General features: G+C 43.1%; 1 protein-coding gene across 1 annotated transcript; it reads left to right on the top strand.

The window, feature by feature from the left end:
- Positions 1 to 9,338: 9,338 nt before the first annotated feature.
- ALDOB (aldolase, fructose-bisphosphate B) lies at positions 9,339 to 22,767 on the top strand. Its single transcript, XM_082404221.1, has 9 exons — positions 9,339 to 9,429; positions 13,938 to 14,059; positions 14,868 to 15,079; positions 16,118 to 16,172; positions 17,111 to 17,271; positions 18,167 to 18,250; positions 19,125 to 19,299; positions 19,718 to 19,917; positions 22,237 to 22,767. The coding sequence occupies exons 2-9, from the start codon at positions 13,948 to 13,950 to the stop codon at positions 22,330 to 22,332; spliced, it is 1,095 nt and encodes a 364-aa protein (XP_082260347.1). The 5' UTR covers positions 9,339 to 9,429; positions 13,938 to 13,947; the 3' UTR covers positions 22,333 to 22,767.
- Positions 22,768 to 23,287: the final 520 nt, after the last annotated feature.

The raw sequence follows: 23,287 nt of genomic DNA, 5'->3' as shown, positions 1-23,287 counted from the left end.
TGAGGAATCTGTCGGGATGAGCCTAAATAGGAGACCAGCCTTTCCTCAGCAGAGAACCACAGGTGTGGAAGCCAATACAAAAATTGTTTTATTCATGTTAAATGGGTGCCTGAAATGCCAAAGAACGTGCAGTCTGTATGTTAATGGACACATAGTTCTAACCTTGGCTAGACTCCCTCCTTGGCCAAGAGAAAAATCTCCTTGATACATACCTAAATTAAACCAATGCTATTCCTGGCTTTCACAGGCAAACATGGAGGAAGGTCACTCCTGTGTGGGCTGGATTTTTATAACCCAGTTTAAAGGAGGTGGAAGTCTATAAAAAAATAACCTAAGGTTCAGAATTGTCCATTTCTTCCCTTGCCTTTCTTCCTGGCAGGATTAGCTAACAGGGCCACCATCTGTCCTGGTCATGCCTAGCTCAAGAAAATGAAATTACATCATCTGGTATAAAGGAATACTTGTCCTTTGTTAATTCTCCTCTGGTGTTTTCTGGTTCTGTTTCACTCTCAGTCACAAAGAAGAAGGGCGGTGGGGGGGAAACAGGCCCACGGAAGGATTGCCCCTCCTCGCAGCCCGGCGCCCACCTTGGTTCCGCGCCAACAACACACACCGGAAGTTGTGTCAGAGCGGGAAACTTGCCACAGACCCACCTCCGGTGAGCGCGTCTGCATTTCCGTTCTTCCCTCAGAGAGACTACATTCGTTTGAACTCGCTAAAAAGAGGCTTGCCGCTCTCCTGCGTGGCCCGCGCTGCACAAACCTTGGAGTATCCTTAAATGAGAAACCAAAATAGTGACGTAACATCAAAAGCGCCTTTTAAGGAAGGGGGAACACGGTAGGGGAAGTCTGGGGCTTTCGGAGCGCGCGTCACTAGCAGAGGAGACGGGCCTGTCGATAGCCGAGCAAGTGGATTTGTTTGGAGATACGTCGAGGTGAGTTGGGGGGGTGGTGGTACTGCCTCAACTGGTAGAGTAAGAACAGTTCAGACTTCCAAGGGGCGATCTGTGAGGGAAGAAATGAGGGGGAGCAGTGGGGGAGGAGAGGAATGGAAACTGCGGCGTCTGGCCTCTGGTGGGAGTTGCAGAGGACTCTTGGGACTAGGGGTGACTCATGCTCAATTTAAATTGTCCTGTGGCCGCCGTGTAATTCCCCTTCCTCTCTGCAAACCTTTAGGTATGTGCGCTGTTAAATGAGTTAAGCAAGGAGGCCATGAGACAGAGCTGGCTCTAATGCCGTGGCACCTGTGTAAGCAAGCCAGAATCTAAACCTGTAAGTGCCTCAGGGTTAGGAAATCGAAACCTAAGGACAACTAGTCACAAACAGCCAACTAGGCTTTAAGCTATAGGCAGTCAATAAGTTCCTTACTTGGCTTCCACGCTTTCTCTATAAAAGTTTTTCCCCAGCTCCCTTCTGCAGGGCGCTTCTGACCACCTGGCATTGCTCAGATAAATGCTTACATTTTTAATCTTCCCCAGTTTATCTTTTAACACTACCGAAGGGCTTTGTGCGAGTGAACTTTTTGGCTGTTTTTGCCTTCTTATGGAAGTCTAATGAAGGAGTGGAGTTCCCCATCTAGGTCACCAAGGCTTGGACAGGGCTGGTGCAGTGGGGCTGGAGGGTTGACCCGTACGCTTGACTGAACTGTTAGTGAAAGGAGAAGCTCTGAGCCAGCGTGGCCTTCATAATGTCCCAGAGCCCCCTTGGGAAATTCCCTCAAATTGGGGGAGGGCATTGGGCTTTCTGGGGGTTATAGAATGGAGGTTTGAGCCAACTGTATGTGGCTCTATAAAGGCAAGGAGAGCAGAGCTGAGATCTGAGTTATGTATACCTATTTGTGGTCTTGCCTACTCTTTCCTACTAGACCCAAAAGGGACCTTCAGTTTTGCAGAACCGCTATAGGCAGCTAACCTCACAGGTCTGGGATGGATGTGGGAGAAGTTATGAGGGAAAAGACCCTAGAGACAGTGCCTTTGTGGGTGGGGGAGAGGAGAAGACATGGAAGAAAATGACTGGCAAGTTTACCTGCACACATGTGAGCAAGAGCTCTAGCAAGAGGTAACTCTTGTTTTCTCTGACCGTAGCGTTCTAGAATATAATTATTTTTAATAAGTGACTGCCTCTTCCCAGTTTTTTAAGTGACAGTTTTTACATTCCTCCCTGGGATTAAAGATCTCTGTTCTCACTTGGCAAATGGCCAGAGGGCGGCCAACAAAATGAGAGGCAGAAGAGGGTAGGCGTCGGGCAGGAAGCAGATCAGAAAAGGGTGAACGCTCCCCTTACCCCCACTACAGGAGAGCCAGGGCATCTGCTGCCTGGTCACGGCCATTCGGCACGCAGCCTCCTCTGCGGGGGTGCCAGTGATTGGATGACGACCTCTCTAGGCTCTCTGCCACAGAGATAATTTGTTCCAGCCTATCATTTACACCTCCATCTGGCAGCCCAGCAGGACCTAGCATGCCTCGGAGTCAGCTGTGCCACCGAGGACAGGCATTCAGTGGCCATGGGGCAGGCCAGTCATGCATCGTGAATGGAACGGCACAGGGGTGCTAATGACGTCAGCTTGTCTGCCTGCCTGCCAGGGTGACCCTTCCTGCCACTCAGTCTGCTCCTAACTCCGGAAGCCTGGGTGCATGGCCTTCTCTCTTTATTCATCTCATCTCCTTCTTTCCCTTTTATGCTTTCCACAAATAATGTTGCCATTTTCTTCAGTGTCCTCAAACCTGTTTCAACCTCTCTTCATCTCTTTCAGTGGGTAAGTCATATTCTTCTCTGGTTCACATACTGGGTGAAAAACGCTGTTCCTCATCCACAGCGCTCCACCACCTTCTGGGGGAGGTGACCTCTTCTTGGGTATAGGTATGCAACTTTTGAGATGCACTCAGCATCCAGTTTAATTTTTCTGCATATTGAATGGAGAAAGCTTTTGAGAGTGGGAGTGAGATGGGAAGATCCAGGATGAAGGCATAGGAGATGATGAGGTTGGGTGCTGTGGAAGCAAACATTTTGGAACAATTCCTCTTTGGTAACAGAAAGAGAGAAGGGAATTTGGAGAATGTGGAGAGGAGAAAAGAATGATGATGATGTAGGCAAGAGCTTCTATTTATCCAGTACTTTATTTTTGCCAGGCATTATACTTAACTCTTTTTGTTCATTATTCAATCCAATCCTCCAACAAAATGTTAAGTTTTATTATTATCCTTTTTCTGCTGAGGAAACTGAGGCTCAACAAAGTTAGAGAACTTGCCCAAAGTAACACAGCCAGGAAGCTGTGAGCTGGAATTGGGAGCAAGTTCTAGCTGACTTCAAAGTCCAAATCCTTAATGACTAAATTATATTGACTCGCCAAAAAAATTTATGGCTGGACCTCCAGAAAGGCAGAAAGTCGAGCTTGTAGGTGACTGGATTAATTACCTGGGAGGCTGAGTGACCCTGTTCCTCCTTTTGTGAGAGTGTAGGTGACACTGAGGTGGCCACTAAGCAATTGACTGGCCTGCCATCTGCATATACTTGTTGGCTGCCTGCCCCTCAGTGTCTGGGCCTTTAGTCCAGTTTTCCAGGAAAGTGTAATTCTGGATCTGGTCAGCCTGGCACTCTTCATTCCTAAACAGTGCTGAGGTGTGATAAAACAAACCCAAAGAGCAGGGGAATAAGAGACAAGGAGTTAGAACCAACCAGTTTCTTTCATACACACCAGTATTTTGAGTAATTCTAGTCAATAAATAACCCATTTCAACAGTACTTCCCCAAAGAAAACTTTTTATGGTCTAATTTAAGTTTCTTATATTGTTGTTTAAAACCATTTCCACTGTTTTGGGACAACTGTGTATGTAAAAAACATGCAGTTTTGGGGGAAAAGACCACAGAATATCGCAGCTAGAAGGGACCCCCTCCTTCACTATGCAGGTGATGAGTTCAAGGTCCCAGGCTGGCTTTAGAGTCACAGATCTGTATTTCAGTCCCTGCCCTGCTGCTTACTAATGGTGAAATACCTCTTCAGCCAGAGATAGGATCAACTTCCTCCTCTCCAAAACAGTACCTACCCTGGTGATGGATGTAGTGGGGATTAAATGAAGTTTTCTTCCTGAAGTGCCTAGAAAAGGCCCTGTAAGAAGTAAGCGCTCAACAAATGGCAGTGCCCTTCCTTGGGCCATGTCATCCAGCTATTCAGGGTAGAGCTAAGGCCAGAACCTTGTTTTCTGATTCTCCAACGTGTGTGTGTGTGTGTGTGTGTGTGTGTGTGTGTGTGTGTGTGTGTACACGCTGCAGAGCAGTGTAATGTCTGCTTCCATGAAGTAACATGGTTTATTACACTTTGTAATTCGATAGCAATCATTTAGATGATATTGTTCAATCAGAGCAACAACGTGGTAGAGTTAGACAGGAATGGTATCACTAGGTCCACTTTACACATCAGGAAAGGGAGACTGGGAGAAGGCAATTTCCTTCAGTCCCATGGCTAGTCAGGGGTACAGCTAGACCACCAGGCAGTTTCACCAAAGAGATAAGGAAGAGTGCAAGAAATGTTATGCTGGAGGTCATAAATGACATAAGTAACTGACAGTCCTGATTAGATAGTGAGAGAAAAAATGGACTTTGAGATGATTGAGCAAAAGACCAAGAGAAAACACTGACAAAGCAGTAAACAACCCACCATGAGGGACTAGGGGGAAATGACAGTGGTGGTCACAGATGACGACAGTGTAACTCTTTCCTGTCAGATAAGTACTTCTCACTCAGCAGTTCTGAAATTCTCCGGCCCATTCTTTCCAATTCACTCTGCCTGTGCAGCATCCTAACTGCACATACACATTTCCTCAGACAAGGAGAACCTCAAGTTCTTTATCACATTTCAAGTTTCAGTTTTCTCTCTAGCCTCAAGGGGGTGGTATTCTAAACCCTAGACTTTGGATAACTTTAAATTTACTTACCTGAGATACATAAGCATACACAGGCACTCTAGTCTTCCTAGAATACACGGAGTTCAGACTTCACAGTGATATAGAAAAAAATCACCATGAGGCAATGGAAGGTGATCCCTGACTCTTCCATCCCCATATCTGCTGCACCCAAATGGCTCTTGCCCCTGGGCTTCATTCTGATGCTTTAAATCTACACCCTCAGATTCTGAGCTTTTAAAAAACCTACCACATTTCTCTTACAAACTGACATTTAATACTCTGTGAATATACCAAATATCATTGGATTGTACACTTTAAATAGGTGAATTGTATAGTATGTGACTTCTCCTTCAATCAAGCTGCTAAATTAATAAAGGGACCATAAAAGAATTGAAAGCACAGTCTTGAAGAGATAAGTGTACACCCGTGTTTATAGCAGCATTATTCACAATAGCCAAAAGGTGGAAGCAGCCCAGGTGTCCACAGACCAATGAAGAGATAAGCAGAATGTGATATCTATATCTCTGTATATCTCTATATCTATACATGTGATATATATATATATATATATATATATATATATAAATATATAAAATATGTATACACACACACTGGAATATTATGCAGCCTTTAAAAAGAAGGAAAATCTGACCTGTGGTACAACATGGATGAAACTTGAGGGTATTATGCTAAGTGAATAAGCCAGTCACAGAAATACAAAACTGTATCATTCCGCTTATATGAGATACGTAGAGAGGTCAAATTCAGAGAGAGAAGGTAGAAAGATAGTCTCCAGGGGCTGGTAGAGGGGGAAGTGGAGAGTTGTTGTCTAATGGATATAAGGTGTTAGTTTTGCAAGATGGAAAGGGTTCTGGAGATTGGTTGCACAACAGTGTGAATGTAATGAACGCTACTGAACTGTGAATGTAATGAACACTACTGAACACTTAAAAATGGTTAAGGTGGTACATTTTATATTATGTGTATTTTACCACAGTTTTTTTTAGAAAGGAAGAGGGGGCCGTGGTTCATGTGTACCATTTCAGGGGAGCTGCAGCCTGGATGCCTGTGAAATTCCAAATAAACAGTGATAGAAGAGCTTTCAGAACCTAGTATAGTTTTAGAAAAAAGTAATGGTCATATTCTACCTCTTAATTATTTCAAAGTTCTCAGGGATAAGAATTATAAGCCAGTTACTCCAGACTTTTCTGAGATTGATGAGAAAGCATTCATATATTTATTGATTCATTTATTCACAAAAATGGATTGTGTGACTACTGTGCTTTAGGCATGGTGCCAGATGCTGGGGAGACCCACGTAGGTTCTATAGTCTGATGGGCTGAATCCGTTGATATGGAACATGACCTAGACTTGTAAAAATCCAGACTATCTAGACTCTTCAGTCATGTATTTCACAGAGTCTTCCATGAACACTGCAATAACAACCACCGCCGCAACTGTCTCTTGATACTTTCATATACGTTCTCTTACTTGGTTTGGTTTAATTTGATTCTGACCTCAGCCCATCCCATCTCTTATGAGTGTCTTGAGAACAGGCCAGTCTTATTCATCTTGTATTCTCTACAAAAGGTCCCTGTAGCTAACAAAGTGCCGTACACACAGAACCTCAATAACAATTTTGTGAAATATGCTGAGATAACACTAGCCCTATCTCTGTGACCAAAATAGTGACTTCTGGTTTCAGGGTCCTGAAACCATCCCAGCCACCAAAGCAGGTTGCAATACAATAAGAAAATGTCTGTCCCACAAATTAGAAAAGATGTTTTTAAATGTCATGTTGATCCATCCATGGTTCTTCCTTGCATTGTGTAGATGTAGCCCGTTTTTATGAAAGTTCTTTCTCTATAATGTTACTAATACTACAGTGAGTATAACTCTATGAAACATGAGATTTATTTGCATGTACAAGTTTGTGGCCTCAGACCTCATACTGTGCATGAATACATTTAACTCATGTAAAAATCATATTCAGATTGGAAGTATCTAGAGTGGGGCAGACAGTGGAGAATAAATGAGGCAGTTGTTGGAGGTTTTGAAAGTAGTGATCCTGAATGATACCATCTTATTATTGCCTATGAGAAGAGTCTGCATTCGGAGGCCTCTAAATCAGAATTATACGTTCAGATCCAGTTATTTAATGAAATAACTGTACTAAATCCCTAGTCCTATGTTATTTCATTCATCTTCTTAATCAGTTTCTGATGGAGGCATTACTAGCCCATTTTACAGATGGTGAAACTGAGGAGTAAAGAGGTTGGGGGATTCCACAATGTTTCACAGCCTCCAAGTCCACATATCATGATATATCAATTTTGAACATTTTACTGAGTTAAGAGACTTAAAAAACTGCAAGCAGTCTGTGTTGCTCAGGAGTTGCTGTTTCTCTAAGGTTCACTAAGCCTTATCCTTGCTTTACTGAACTTTGAGTTTCAGCTGCACATCAGACCCTGGAAGTGGCCAAATGCTGATGCCATGGGAGCAGCAGCATGCGGCACCACTCAGGGACAGGTGTACTTATGCTCCTCGGACATGCCTGGCCAGTCTGCTGTTCACGTGCACCGATGCTCAGCAGATCAGGGCCCTCTAGGTTTGCCGAGGCAAGTCATTCTTCCCTGATTAATATAGTTTTAACGTCCAAGGTTATAAGCTGCTGGGAGGTGGAGAGGGAAAGAACTAATCTCTGCAATCTGAGGTCACCAAAATGTAAGCAGCTCTGCTTTAGACCACTGACTTGCAGCGAGACAGGCACTCCCTCTACCTGTCCTGTGACTCTAGGCGAGTTACTTAACCTCTCTGAACCAGAGTTTCCTTATCCAGAAAGTGGGGCTAATAAACCTTTCCTCAGAGAGGTGCTGAGATTAGAGATCATATATAAAAAGAACCAGGTGCATCATAGAACTTCAAAAAAGAGCTATTATTATTGTTATTGTTGTCATTGTTGTAACAAGAATAATTAGTACTAGTAGCCTAAGGAAAATTATTTCTACCATACATTTCTCAGCAGGTAAAATGTTTCAGTTATGGTTCTGACCACCCCAGCCCTGGCCCCCAACAGTGATCACTAACCCCAGGCTCCATTCTTTCATCTGCATCCTCCTCTTATTCCTCCTTTCTCCTTTGACAAAAGTCAAATTTGATGAGATCTCACATGTCCCCAGATCAGTCATCTTGGTCTGATGAACCAAGCACCAGGTGGAGATGGGGAAACCAAAAAGTGTGCCTTGGGGAGGCAGGTAGAGTCAAGAGAGCTGACGGGAACTTCAGCTGGTCTAACGCTCGGTTACCCTTAGGACAGGCCTTGGCCAAACTTCCCCAGACAAATGAGCCTCAGTTTTGTGCTCCAAACATTTCAATTTCCTTCAATAATCACATTCAATGTCTAACACTGTCCACTTTTAGAAACTGTCTGAGCCTAAACTCTATTTAGACAATCCAGCTCCCTGCTTCTTTTTCCTTCATTTCATTGATATTTCACTCATTATAGTGTTACACTCTATACCATAGAGCACTTTGGTTTTTTAGGGTTTTTTCTCCTATTTTATGGGTTATTCCAAAGGAATGTGTTCCTGAGAATGTATACTTTCCTGTGATCATGGTCATTCCATTATTCTTAGATTCCCCCACTATTTTTAATTTGCCTCTTTCATTATTTGCCTCAGGAAGCATACACTATTTTTATTTGCCTTTTCTTGAATTAGATTTTGGTTTAATGCTCAGAGAAAAAACCCTGTAGAATGAACTTGTACCTAGACAGTGCTGTAACTAGGGGAGTTGATGGCTTGCATCAATCACTTTAAATTTTATTCTAGTTTTTACCACCTTTAAAGACAAAAATGTACAGGTTGGGAGAGAATGAGAATAGAGTAAAAGATACTGTGTTCTGACATTAAAAACATCAGAGAGCCCAGCTTGGTTTGGGGGAATTGGGAAGGATCTTTGAATGCCTCCTGTATGCAAGTACTTTATAAATTCACTTAATGCTCTTGTGACATTCAGATCCCACTTTACAGAGGAGGAAACTCAGGCTCAGAGAAGTGAAAAATACTTGACCAAGGTAATGTGTGTAGTAAGTGCTGGAGCTAAGCTAACGTGCCTCCCAGTTTTCCTTGGTGGACTCCAGAGCCCAGTCATCCACTCACTGCGTTACTGATCCTAATCCTCTGTGTCTCCGTTTCCTCACTTGTAAAATGAAGAGTCTGGATTGAGAACTACAAGGTCTCCAGACGTCCCTTACAGCTTTAACATTCTGTGAGTACAGAGAGTGCGTGAGCATGATTAGAAGGATTGGCTGTTTATGAGCCAATCAGAGTTATTGGTTAAACACCTCTCTACCAGGCCAAGGTGGGAAGGGGAGGGTAAAAGTTAAAAAAAACACAAAAAACAAAAAAAAAAACCCTTGGGTGAGAAGTCTATAAAAACTGTGTGTTCCTGAAGATTCATCCTATTTGGCAGCTGCTGCCTCATCCACAGCTTCTGATAGATCTAAGAGGACTCTCCTCTCTCCAACTGTAAGTAAAAGAACTTCCTTTTTCTCTCAGGACTGCACCAGGGAGTCAGGGGTTAATGATAGCGCTAAGCCTGGCAAGGGGAAAGTTTGTTTGCTTTTGTTTTCAGGGAAAATGGGATGGTGGCTGAAAACGTGGTGATCTGCTGAAATGATTGTTTCTCTCCCTACCTCCCCTGGCTCTTTGAGTGGTGGCAAACGCTCAGGATTGTTGCCAGTTACCAGTGTTACCTGTAGGAGGGCTCTTCTGAGGCTTTGGCGCAGGAAAAACATCTTGAATACTCCTGTTTGGTTGGGTTCTACTCATGTTTGAGATTCCTGTTCATTTCTACTCCCTCCATAACAACTGCTTATTCCGATGATTTATTTACATATCTATCGCCTTATGTCATTTTCTTCATTCTCTTCCCACACCTACTAGGACTAGCACTGAAGTTTCTTTGTCACAGAAATGAACTCTTGGCCTGTTTTGCCCTTCGTCTTCACGCACTGCTCAAACGAGAAAATGGAACAGGCATCACAGAGTATAGTCGTCCTTTGATTATGAATTGTCAAACCTTTCCCTTGTTTGATACTTTCTTTAACATTTCCTACTCTGAAGATCCTACAGCTTAAGATATTTGGAATCAAAAGCTGCTGATGTATTTTGGTACATTTGTTCTACTATCTGAAGAATAGGTGAGGATATGTTGCCTTTTAAAATAAACTTCTCTTTACATAGTTACCTAGGGTTCCGTTAGCTAATGTGGATCCAGCAGGGACTCTAGCGCTGCTGCCACCATCACTTTAGCCAAGGCTCATCTGCAGACAACCCAGGCCCACACTAGACCTGAGGTGCTGGGGCAGGGAATGGAGTGTAGTTGCTGTAAACCTAGGAGCTCCTTTGGCTTAGGTGCCAGTTTAGAGGAAAGAGCAACACTCAGGTCTCTTTCTGAGCTGCTCCATGTGTGTTCAAAGGCTCCAGGGATCAGGCTGTTCTAGAGAATCTCACTGTGCTTACCACTGTGGCATCAGATATGAACGAAGCTGTGGGCATCTTCCTGCATCTGTCTATAAAAAAGTGCTGCATGCAGTGCCTGACAATCATGGGCTTTCAGTGAATAAGCCCTTCATGTCTTCTTGAAAATCCATCTGCCTTGTACGTGGAGAAGCAAATGGATTCTCTACTCCCTTATATTTCTCCAGGAGTTAAATATTGGTATTTTACAAATTATTATATTTTCACAGAACCTCTTCAAAGAAGGCAGAAAGAATTATACTATAGGATTTCATCTGTTATTCTGCTAAAGAAGGATTGGGAAAAGAATTCCAAGTCATAAGCCAGTAGGATGTGATTTACAGTCCTGAAACATCACAACTTAGAAGGGGCATCAGACGTATTCTTCCTGGGCCTCAATTTCCTCATCTCTAAAGTTAGCAGGGTTGATACAGATATCTCTGAGATCACTTGTAGCTCTGTTTTTCTGTGGTGGCCCTCTATTCATATATGTTTGTACTCGCAACCTTCTCCCAGATTTGCATATATATCAATATTACCTGTTAATATATTATGTATAGTAAATAATGTAGTATATAAACTTACTCACTGAGAAATCAAACATTACAAAAAATCCATAAAGCGAACTGTGAGTCACCCCACCCTGTTTCATTCCCCAGGAGTAACCTCAGTGTGGTTATTATCTGCTTATATAGACCCATGAACAGTATGTGTGTATACCATTTGTTTAACTAAAAAAAGGGTGATATTATGTATTGCATACTTTTCTGAAACTTGCTTTATTTTTTTACTTAATCATATAATGTGAACAACTTCCTGTCACACTTTTTAAAAAGTTGGCTTGAGACCTCAGTAAGCAGAGGCTTAGGGGCACAGAAATCGTTCTCTATCATTGCCCACTTCCAGCTGGCCTCCTCTCTTCCAGTGGTGAACAGTGGCCTGTGACCCTGTTTTATGATTAACAGGAAAGCAACATTTGTGCTGATGTGGTACAGAACTTTAATCCCTCTGTAGAAGTTTAACTTCTCATAAACAGTATTGGTTCAATTTGACCTTTTCTCTGTTTTTTTTTTTTTCTGGTTGAGTCAGCACACTCAGACTGAAGAAAATAGCTTGGTAGTAAACAGAAATATGGAAGTCCCTTAGGCAATTACTTTTTTAAATTAAAAAAGAGAGAAATACTGATACCTGACATTTTCATAATGCATAATGATAAGCATCTTCATGTTTATCATGCGATTCAGCAAATATATGCTGAGCAACTACAATGAGCAGGGTGCTCACAGGTTACGTGTGATCCATTTGGCAGTGAGACAACCAGAGCAGATATTATAGCCATTTAATCCATAGTAAGCTAAGACTCAGAGAACTTACCACCTTGCCCATGGTCCCAGTGAAGAGGAGGCAGAGCTGGTCCTTGAGCCCAGGTCTGTCTGATCTACTTCTACGTGAACGTGTCAGATATTTATGAATTGGTAATGTGATGTGGGGATAATGATCCACAGCCCAAGGATTTTGGGTACTCTGGGGGTGTCATCGAGGACATTAGAGTCATCCAAAGGCCAATTCCTTTCACCAGTCTCACTCTTTACTTGAAAGAGGGAGTACTGCCCTTTATCCCAACTTTGTGCCTTATTAGCTATTTGTCCTTGGACAAATAATTAAACTGTCTTATATTCTTTCCTTATCTATTATATGGCAGAGGGTGGGGGAAGGGGGAAGTCTGACTACCTTTTGAGATTATTGTGAGGAATAAATTTTATAGTGCATGTAAAGCGATTAGCAGAGTGCTTGGCAATAAATGATCATTTGCTATTATTGGGCTATGTTTTCCTTTTGTTTCATTAAGGAGACATCATTATTTTTTTGGTAGTTGTCAATTGCTTTGTGCAAATATCTAAACTGAGAGAGAAAATTTGTACTCTGGCCTGAAGGTTACCAACCTCAGGTTGGCTTTTATCTGCCATGAAGATCTGGTAGTCAGGTCCAAAGCTAACAGTTCCTGACTACAATTTAGGAATTAGTATATAAACAGAAGAAATACTATCTTCAGTTGGCTGGGATGTGAAGGGCCTTGGAAAATCATCTTCTTTAGAAATCATTGCCCACTAGCCTGTCCTGGTACCCCAATGACAGCATCGTGGTTCCATTCCTTGGGGTTAAGTATTGAAGTGAGAGTAGCCACAGTAAGAGCGCCATTAGTTATACCTTCTCAGGAATTAGTTCAGTAGCCATTGACTTCTCATATCAAGGGACAGAGTTCTGAGAGCCTGCCTTGAAGGGATACAGAAAATTTGAAGACATCAATTTGCCATGAGAAGGAGAACTGGGTGGGGGACTCTGCCTCATCCTAGCTGGGACCTTAGACAAGTCAGTTAACTTCTCAGAGTCTTAGCTTGTCCATTAATTAATGAAGATAATACCTGTCCTGGTTACCTCATTGTTGAATGGATCGAAAGAGAACTGAGGTGTCCCTTGGCTTTCAGAAAGTAGAAAGCAGACACAGGGCATCTACCCTGTGTATGAGTGTATGAGGGGAGAGGAGACTGGGGAAAGGAAGAGGCCAAAGAGTTGGATAGGAAATTGCTCAAGATAATCTTTATTACCATTTTTTTTCTTTGATAATCCAACCTATGCAAAACCATTTTTTCTAATATCCAAGGTAAGAGTCCTGTGAGCTTGCATTTTCAAGACTAGCCCAAAGTGGCAGCCGAGCAGGAGCAATGATCCCCTTCAGATGACCACTGCTAAGAGCTTGCTTGGGTAGGGGCTCTTTGAGCCAGTCTCTCCTTGCTAAAGCAGTGAAGCTGTGAATTACTGGAGCAGGAATCAACATATGACATCGGCATCCTTAGAGCTAATGGGAATCTCCAGCCCAGAGATGCTTAGGGAAAATCCTCCGCATCTGCCCCAAACGGTCTCATAGGTGGCTGAATATAAGAAAAAGGAGACACACGCCACCCTCTATGTCTCAAAGTTGAAGGGAGGTTAAATTCAAGGGCAAATAGTGGTTTCTCCTCTCAAGCTTGCTGCCTAGAGAATACTCTGGGGGGACTACAGGCTAACAGAGCAAAGTGAGGAATGGCCGCAGAGGCTGAAAGCCTCACTGTCCTGGCCTCAAGCCATCCGAGCCCTGATGGTACCAGGAATCCATAGAATAAAGAGATAGTCAATTACTGCCATGCCCTCTGTTTGTCAGATATAAGTGGATACTCATTAGCTGGTTCGGTCTCAGGATCAGTGATCCCAAAAGTTTCCTGAAAGGCATTCTTTTCAGGATCACCATGAAATTTGTTATCCCACCTTCATCCATTATAGCTAATCGCAAATACTTAGGCTTAAGGGGGAAAAAACCAAAACAGAACAGACCTCATTTGTTTAGCCAGTTGTGGAAATGGGCCAGAAATGTCAGAGGGGCCTATGGAGCTTTTCTGCACACCTACTGTCTTGGTCATGAGTCCATTTAAGCGACCCACAGTTCCGTTCACAACTAACTCTCCTGCACTCTTTTCCAGCCCTGTCACCATGGCCTACCAATTTCCAGCCCTCACTTCAGAACAGAAGAAGGAGCTCTCAGAAATTGCCCAGCGCATTGTTGCCAATGGGAAGGGGATCCTGGCTGCAGATGAGTCTGTAGGTGAGTGCAAGAAACATGACACGACAACCATACTCTTGATTCTACACTTAGCAAAGGCAACTTGATAATCATATTCTCTTTCCTCTCAGAGAAAGTAAAGGTTTATATACACAGGAGTGGGAGTGGAAGACTCAGTAAGCATAGACCTTTTGCGTCTTGTCATTCCAGAAGGTAGATTTCTGAAGACCAAGCAAACAGGCTCAAGCCCTCCATTTTAAGACCCCCTTGCCAGGGATCATTTGAATCCAAGCTGTAGCAAGGCCAGGAACTCAGTAAGCAGGATGAGACCTCTGCCGCTAATGAGAAGTCAGTGTAAAGTCAGCCAAGGAAGGGCAGTGAGAGCAGGGAAATGTCTACATCAAGAACAGGGCAGAGCTTGTGACTGAGAGCAGCTCAGGATGGCACAAGGGGGAGCTGCAGTAGGCCTGCATGGCCCACCATAAAATTATAGAAGCCAGAGAAGTCAAGAGCCTGCCCTACCCCTCCTTCCACTGTCTGTATATCCAGTCAGATCAGGGCTGGACCAGGGGAGAGCCAGAGAGGCCTGAGGGCCGTGCAGCCCCACTTGGACCCTATGGTGGCTTCCACCCTGACCCTGACATGCCCAGCCCATGCACTTCCTCATCAGCATCCTGAAAGCAGCAACAGTCTTTCCCTGCGGAGACAAAAATCGAGGCAGGAGCTCTGATGATCTGAATAAAAAAGAGAGTGTTGCTGTCCATCCTGGTGAGGGTCACTAGCTGGCATGGAGGAGGGCGGCAGGGAAGCCCTGGCTTGCTCCTTATGCTGCCTTTACTCGCCCACATAGGCACCATGGGGAGCCGCCTGCAGAGGATCAAGGTGGAGAACACTGAAGAGAACCGCCGGCAGTTCCGCGAAATCCTCTTCACCGTGGATGATTCCGTCAGCCAGAGCATCGGGGGCGTGATCCTTTTCCGTGAGACCCTCTACCAGAAGGACAGCCAGGGAAAGCTGTTCAGAGACATCCTCAAGGAAAAAGGGATCGTGGTGGGAATCAAGGTGAATACATCTCGCTCCCACCTCACCAGAGGCACACTCCCAACACAGTGGCTGGGTCAGGGCCAACACGAGGACCACTCTCATCATCTAACTGCTCTTCTCACTCCTTTCCATCATCACCTTCCCACTGAGAACCAGAGCCTCTTCTAGACCTTTCCAGTACCCTCTTCCTTCAACCATTTTTCTACAAGGTACTTAATCTCTTTGTGTCTCAATTTTTTCATTTCTAAAATGGGAATAATAGTACCTTCCTCATCAGGTTCTTATAGGGATGAAATGAGTTTGTAAAACGGTTCCTGTCACACCCTTATTATTTAGTTCATGATAGCTATTACTGTTAAAACACTTGCTGTTCTGTTGTAACTGGGTCTTCCAAAACTATGTGAACATCTCAAGAGTGATCATTAATATCTGTCAAGTGCTTACAACTCCAAGCACTCATTTACTCCTCCTCACAACCTCTGGAGGTAAACTCAGTTATTATCCCTATTTTAGAGATGAGGTTAGAAAACAGAATTACAAGTAGTATAACTTGCCCACAGCAAGGCAAAATTGGAGCCAGTTCAGGCCCAGACTGTCTACCTCTTGGGCTCATGACCTTAGCCTCTGTTATGCTGAGAGTAGAGGCTGCATCCTTATTCTTTTTATCTCCTGTAATAGCATAGGGCTTGGCATGTGCAGTGCTCAATAAATGTCTCTTGAATAAATGAATGAATAATTTAAAGGAAGTGGCTTTTATATGGCACCTCTGCATCCCAGGTACTATAAGATTACTTCTTACTTTCCAAGCTCCAGCCCTGTGCTTTCTGTACTTTCCCTCCTCTTAGGGTTGACACTCTTACATTGTTCTTTCCAGGTAACTTCCCTTCTGCTATGGACTGAGTTGTGTCTCCTCAATGCCTAATATACAATACCTTCCTAATTCAACTCCTTGGTTTGTGAAAGATGAGAACTAATATGTAGCACCAGGGGCTCTGCTTGTGTTTTACTGGGATACCTGACACCTGCTAGTTACTTGTTAATTATTTATATTCACAGTTAGACCAAGGAGGTGCTCCCCTTGCAGGAACAAACAAGGAAACCACCATTCAAGGTAAGGATATTGCCCACTGATATGAATCATGCCAGTATATGCCAGAAATGAAGGAAGCAAAGAAGTGATTGAGGGAAAACAAAATATGAATCATCACACTGGTTTTAGAGCCACACACCTGTTCTTCAGCCCCAGCTCCTCTATTTAGTAACTGTGTGCCCTCAGGCTAGTCACTTAAATGTTCTGAGTCTCAGTTAAAATGGGATAACAATATCTACTTTGCAGAATAGTTGTGGGGATTAGACAATGCACATAGAGTGCTTATCACAGTGTCTTGCACAGAGAAGATATTTTATACTTGGGGATATTATTTTAGAAAAATCCAGCAGCAGTAGAGAGGAAAGAGTCCAAGCTGTAGGATCAGACACACTTGGGTTTGAATGCTGCTTCCATCACTTACTGCTTAGATAATTTTGCAAGGTACATCACTGCCCAAGTAGACAAGTATAAACCATAGCATTGGATTAGCTAAGCAGAATTTGAATCCCAGCTCTGTCAAACTTGGTGAAGTTACTTTACCTCTCCGAGCCTCAGTTTCCAAATCTGTAAAATGAATATACAACTATGAAGGTTGTGTAATATGACTATTAGGTCATAACAGTATAACAACTATTAGGTTTGTTATGATTATTAAATGAGATAAGGTGTGCAAAATGCCTAGAATCATGCCTTGGAGCAAAGTAAGTACTAAATAAATATTAGTTCCTTTTTTTCTTCTTATCCAATATGTATTATATATCAAAACCATATTTATTAACCCAGGTCTTTTGGCTCAGTACTGGGATGTTCATTTCTTTGCTGGATGTAATGTTTCTTTGCCTGGATGTCTTGGGTCCTCAAGCTGTATGACTGAAAGCTAAGCCAAGGGTGAACTTCACTTTATCAGCAACCCCAGGGGTCAGGGGTGCAAAGAAGCCTTTCTCTCTCGTGACTTGCAGGGCTTGATGGCCTTTCTGAACGCTGTGCTCAGTATAAGAAAGATGGCGCTGACTTTGGGAAGTGGCGTGCTGTGCTGAAGATTGACAACCAGTGTCCATCCCACCTTGCTATCCAGGAAAATGCCAACACCCTGGCCCGCTATGCCAGCATCTGTCAGCAGGTGCTTTTCCTTCCCCTTGGGCTAAAATACAGGAAGCGAAAGCTTTCTTCAAAGCCCGTCTTTCTAATTTTACTGTAACCACACATGATCCCCCTCCTTTTCTCTCACCAGTATGTCCTGATGGCATTTTTCACTGCTTTTACTAGGTGTACTAGGGTAAGATTTGGTTCCACAAGTCAACTATGAGTCCAAAAGGCAAATGCCATCAAGTGTAGCCCTCTACCAAAGCACTGTAAGCTGAGTCTTAAAAGCATAGGCTCCTGAGGGCAGGGCATTTGCTTGTCTATGCTCCACCGTGTCCAAGGACATGATCCTCTTAAGTCCCCAGCTCAAGGGTGACAGCTTTGATCTGGTCCCAATTCAAATAATTTCTTGGAGGATGGTAGCTTGATGCTAAAGTTTCCAACATATGTTGAAGTGTCTCTGGGATCCAGGTTAAGTCTGATTTGCTTGTGCGGGTGCTATGCTGAGGTTACCTGAGTTCTGGGTACCTGGAGCCTCCCAGTCAGAATTGTAAACTCTGCTTGAATTCCTTAGTTAACTCATACAAGAGGCATCTTTATTGGTGATTTAAGCTTGACGGCCCTAAAAGGGTGACAGCTAGGTTCTGATTTAGCTAGATTAGTCTCTAGAATAAGATATAGAAATTAAGAAAATAAATTGAATTTATTTTACCCCATTTCCAGGAGAACTTTTTTTCCCTCACTGTTCTTTTTTGGCTAAGCCACAAATGCTTACTAGACATCCCATTAAATTTCATTGCCTTTAAGTCATCTATATGGTATATCTCCATAAGAGCTTCAACCTTGTACCAATTACAACTGTTAAATATCTTCTTAAAGAAAGGATCCTAGTGAACAGAGCTTCATTCTGTCCGCTCCTTTTTCCTTTTTAGAATGGGCTAGTACCCATTGTTGAACCAGAGGTAATTGCTGATGGAGACCATGACATGGAACACTGCCAGTATGTTACTGAGAAGGTAAGTCTTAAATATAAAGGTCCCAATGCCAGTTGAAAAATCTGTTTTAAACAACAGTTGTTACTTAACATATATCTGCTGTCATATATGAGGTATTCTACAGTTAGAATCACTGTGTAGCACTGAGAAGGTAAAGAGGTATTATCAAACCTTGTACATTTTTTGGCACATGGCACACTCCTTATGAAAAACCCCAGGATCTGCGTTACCAAGATTAGGGTTTGAGCATCCACGTTCCCAGCTGTGGGACCTGGGGCAAGTCATATTATCTTTTTGGACCTCAGTTCCATTATGTTTAAACTAAGAAACTTTAAAATAGGCTGAGGCTCCCATGAGACAATATAATTAGAAAGTAATTTTTTCACATGTGACTTTCTAAATTAGCCACAATATATCTGTAAGAAAGTAAGAGAGTCCTCAGTTTCTCCACTTGCACAATGAGGTGGACTGAAATGAGATCTGAAAGCACTTCTGTCTCTAAAATGTATATTTTTATGATCACTCAGCTTCTATGGGGATGGAGAATGGAGGCCAGTTTACATGTCCCCAACTAACTAAATTAAGGCAGGTTCGACTGACCAAAGGGAGTAATGGGAAGGAAGGAGTGAAGGGCCTCTAGGAAGCAGAGCCACGCTGGTAGTCCACGCAGTGAGCAGTTAGGGGAGGGGCAGCAGGGACAGGCCAGCTTGGCTGTGCTCAGTGGCTATGGTTTGCAGGCATTACCCTGACTGAGCCTAGGGGCTGGTTGGGAAGCTTTGGCCAAATAACGTATGGGAATTCCTTCATCCTTCGTCCCTGCACTGTAGAAGTGTCAAGGTCAGGTAACTCTACAGCTGGCTCTAGGTTTCACCTATTTGGGCCTCTTGTCCTTCAGGTCCTGGCTGCTGTCTACAAGGCCCTGAATGACCATCATGTTTACTTGGAGGGAACCCTGTTGAAGCCCAACATGGTGACTGCTGGACATGCCTCCACCAAGAAGTATACTCCAGAGCAGGTGGCAATGGCCACCGTCACAGCTCTCTACCGTACTGTTCCTGCAGCTGTTCCTGGTAAGGTTTTCTTTCTTCTCTAACTTGAGGTCTTAGTCCTTATTCTTTGAAGGAGTGCCATAAGCATTTGCATTTGTCCAGGAGTAGTCTGCTTCTAGCCATGAAACAGACCTCTGATATCTCACATGCAGCCAGCGCTTCCCCCTCGAACTCCATGATACCACCTATCCTGAGTCTGTCCAAATGCACACAATCCATTGATTTCCTCAACATTTCACTGCCCTCTTATTTACTAAAGCCCTTCTCTCCTTAGTCCAACTAGCTTCAGCAAAGGCAAACTAATTTCTCCAACCTAGTCCCATGCAAATCAATTGAAGAAAAGATTGAGACATTACATTTCTTTTAGGCTCCTTGCTTGCTTTTTCAAGCAGGGTTACATACTGGGACTAGTGGAGTGGAATGGCTTCTCTCCTTCCAGGCATCTGCTTTTTGTCTGGTGGCATGAGTGAAGAGGATGCTACTCTCAACCTCAATGCTATCAACCTTTGCCCTCTACCAAAGCCCTGGAAACTAAGTTTCTCTTATGGACGGGCCCTGCAGGCCAGTGCACTGGCTGCCTGGGGTGGCAAGGCTGCAAACAAGAAGGCAACCCAGGAGGCTTTTATGAAGCGGGCCCTGGTAAGACGCTACTACCTCTTATCTACTTGATCAAGTGCATACTTGGGGCCTGCTTGCATTGCTTTCTTCAGGCCATGAAGGTATCTCCAGAGAGTGTCTACCATGCATTTTCAAATGTGGCATTAGGGCTGAGTAGGACGGTTAAGGCTGCAGAGAGTTTTGAATTATCTGCACTGGTAGTACAGTTGATGATGGTAGATTGAAGGACAGTTTCCACAGAGACACTTTAGAGGGAAGATGAGAGGGCCAAGGAATGAACCTGGGGCACGTTTTATTTTGGGAAGATGAAGAGGAGAAGCCACCAAGACAAGCAGCAGTACTATATTAAGATGGACCAAGGATTCTGGGAACAAACAGAATGAAGTTTCAAGGGGTCAATAACAATACGCTACAAAGAGGTTAAAAATTAAGGCAGAGAAAAGGCTGATACTGGCATTGAGGGGCGTATCAGTGACCCTCAACAAAACAGGTTCAGTAAAGGAAAGGTGCCCATTCAAGACGCTTGTCAGGAAAAGACACAGAAAGGTTACCAGAAACAATGAGGACAAAAAAGGGTCTTATTTAGCTACTAACATTCCTTTTTGAATACCTACTAGGAGCCAAGTACTGGGGTGAACAAAGCAGACACAGCCACTGCCTTCAGGGAGCTTAGAGTTTAGCCAGATAGGAGAGATTGTCATGTTTAACTGTAAAGCAGAAGGAGCCAGAGGAGAGATTAAGATTAGAAGAGGACAAGGCCTTAGAGGAAACAGTACTGCATGAGACTAAATATTAAATACGGGTGGCAGAGTAGGTCTTAGAAAGGAGGGAGAGATAGGAAAGAAGAAACAGAATGGGTTTGGAATCAGGTCTGTAGAGGTGGAGAGATGCAATGGTTGATCACTGATTATAGGTGAGGGCATCTGTTGAGAATGATAAGGGATTGGAGGTTTCAGTATTTACGGTGGGGAACTTGGAATAGCTGTTGAAGTAGTTGCTAGGAAATTGACCAGAGGTTATGGCCAAGCATCAAGCAAGATGCAGCTGAAATGAGAGTTTGTGGTACATTAACTCAGATCCTGAATGTTCCTAATAGCTCTCTTACGCATGTAGCAAGATTCAGATCAACCTAAATGGGAAAGAGCAGGGTTGAAGAATCAAAGTTTAACAGGGAGATGAAACAGTACCAAAATTTGAGTGATAGCCTTATTCGGCTTGCTGGTGACAGAGGAGACTGGGCAAGGAATCAGGTGTAGCCAGAAGTTTGATGATGAGGCACTAAAGGAAAGGAAGTGTACAGAGAAGCTAAAAAAGTCATCTCAGGGGCATAAGAGAGGTGTGAGATTTTACAGGTAGTGCTTTATCTTGTGATGATGATGGATATGGCCGTGCTGGTGTGTGGCTGATGGGGGTGAAGATATAGCTAATATGATGGAGGGATTATGAAAGTAAGGGTCAGAAGGGTCATCCACACAAAAGAAGGGATGCTGAGTTTATCATCTAGAGCTGTGGTTCTCAAGCTTGAGCATGCATCCGAATCACCTGAAGGGCGTGTTAAAACGCAGGTGGCTGGACCCAGCGACAGAGTTTCTGATTCAGAAGCTCTGGGGTCAAGCTAGAGAATTTCCATTTCTAACAAGCGCTTAAGTCCATGAAACCTAACTTTGAAAATCAGTGTAGATGTAGAAATAAGTCCTGGAGAGATCGGACAATAGCAACAGTGACTTGAAGACGGGGTACTGCTAAGTGGCATTTGAGTATTATTACAGGTTTCATAATTCTTAACTCACCTTCAATTGGAATTTACACAGGGTATCAAATGATATTATGATAACAACTACATAAAAATTACATATTCTTATGGACAAATATAGGTAGAAAAGGGAAAATGTATTAAAAAAATTTTTTTTTTTGCTATAGTAAAGCTTTAGCTGCATCTGCTTGATGCTTGACGTTATGTCTGGTCAGTTTTCTAGCAGACTATCTCAACTATTCCAAGGTTCCCAAACTGGGACTGAAATTTCCATTTCCTTATCACTATATGAGTGAGAAGTTTCTTAACTTGAATTTCTAGTATTGTTGTTGCAATATTGTTAGTACTAAAAAGAAACCTTCTCAGTAACACAAACCTCAGGCTTGCCTGAGAAATGCTCAGAAAAGTGGGATTAAAAAAGGAAGTAACATTTTAGAAGGAAAGGAATGGTATCAGCAGCAATATTTAGCAAAATCACTGTACAGAGAAAACCCACATGAAGGTGAAGCTGGTTTCAAATGAGAAGCAAAGAGGGTCAAGCAGGGGGTTGCTCTAACTCGGTCTCCTCTATCACACTTGTTTTTTAGGCTAACTGCCAGGCAGCCAAAGGACAGTATGTTCACACGGGCTCTTCTGGTGCTGCTTCCACCCAGTCGCTCTTCACAGCCTGCTATACCTACTAGAATCTGAGGCCGACCAGCCAGGCTCTGGTGCTTCTAGGTGTCTTGGTAGGAGGGCAGAAAGGAAACAACAACCTTTCGACTGACCCTGGAAATTAGACAAAATTAGGTTGGAACTACTGGAAACACAATGCATGTTAAATTCTTAGACACAAGGAGAAAAATCAGTTATTGAAACCTAAGTCTGAATATCAAGGATCTGATGAAATTTCACACAGTGATTTCCTTACAGCACTTCCAGCTCCCCATGGCCCACAGTATCCATCTGAAAAAAGAATAAACTTTAAAACAGTATCAGCTCTCCATCCAGATAACCAAATGAAACACCTCATAAGCTGAGTGCAGAGAATTGTGTCTTATTAAACAGTTCTGGAAGTGGTAGGTTATGAAGGAGACTGCTGCAACCAAAAAAGAAATAAAATGTTCTACAAACCTTCAGTTTGTATCAGGTTTTACTTTCTGCTCTTGCTTTCAAAGGGCTCAATATATTTCATTACCTTTGACTCCACAGACACGACTGATATTAGTGGTCAGGATCCTCAACTTTGGCTACTCATTGGAATAACCAAAATTTAAAAACCCAGATGCTCAGGCCACACTCCAGCCAAGTTTGAGAACTACCAAGCTAAATTTCAAGTTTGAGGGTATTTAGAAATGAGAGCTATTCGTAATGTGAAGCAAGCTACAATGTCAAATGATTTCAAGCAACATATGGAGTGTAATAAAAGAATCACTGTGACTTTGATGCTTGGAGCGTTCCTCTTCAAGTGGCCCAGGTTGGTGACATAGGACTGCATCTTCCTCTGCACATCCAAGCACACTACCTAGTTTTGCAGTAAGAAATATTCACATAATTATACCTTACTGGCTTCCAGTTTTCAGAATTAATCTATAGAAAAAGCATTAAAGACCGCCATAGTTACAAGGGAGAATTTAAACATTATAACTTTGGACAATA

This window comes from Balaenoptera borealis (genome assembly GCF_965194805.1).
Source record: "Balaenoptera borealis genome assembly, chromosome: 8".
Classification (NCBI taxonomy): domain Eukaryota; kingdom Metazoa; phylum Chordata; class Mammalia; order Artiodactyla; family Balaenopteridae; genus Balaenoptera; species Balaenoptera borealis.
Note: the sequence above shows the minus strand (reverse complement) of the source record. Positions and strands in the feature narration are given on the sequence as shown.

What these genes read in the sequence shown, in the direction of transcription:
- ALDOB (XM_082404221.1), top strand. Translation starts at nt 13,948, where the DNA reads ATGGCCTACCAATTTCCAGCCCTCACTTCAGAACAGAAGAAGGAGCTC. An exon ending in CAAGGAAACCACCATTCAAG is followed by an intron (nt 16,173 to 17,110) that starts GTAAGGATATTG and finishes CGTGACTTGCAG; the next exon opens with GGCTTGATGGCCTTTCTGAA. An exon ending in GCCAGTATGTTACTGAGAAG is followed by an intron (nt 18,251 to 19,124) that starts GTAAGTCTTAAA and finishes CTTGTCCTTCAG; the next exon opens with GTCCTGGCTGCTGTCTACAA.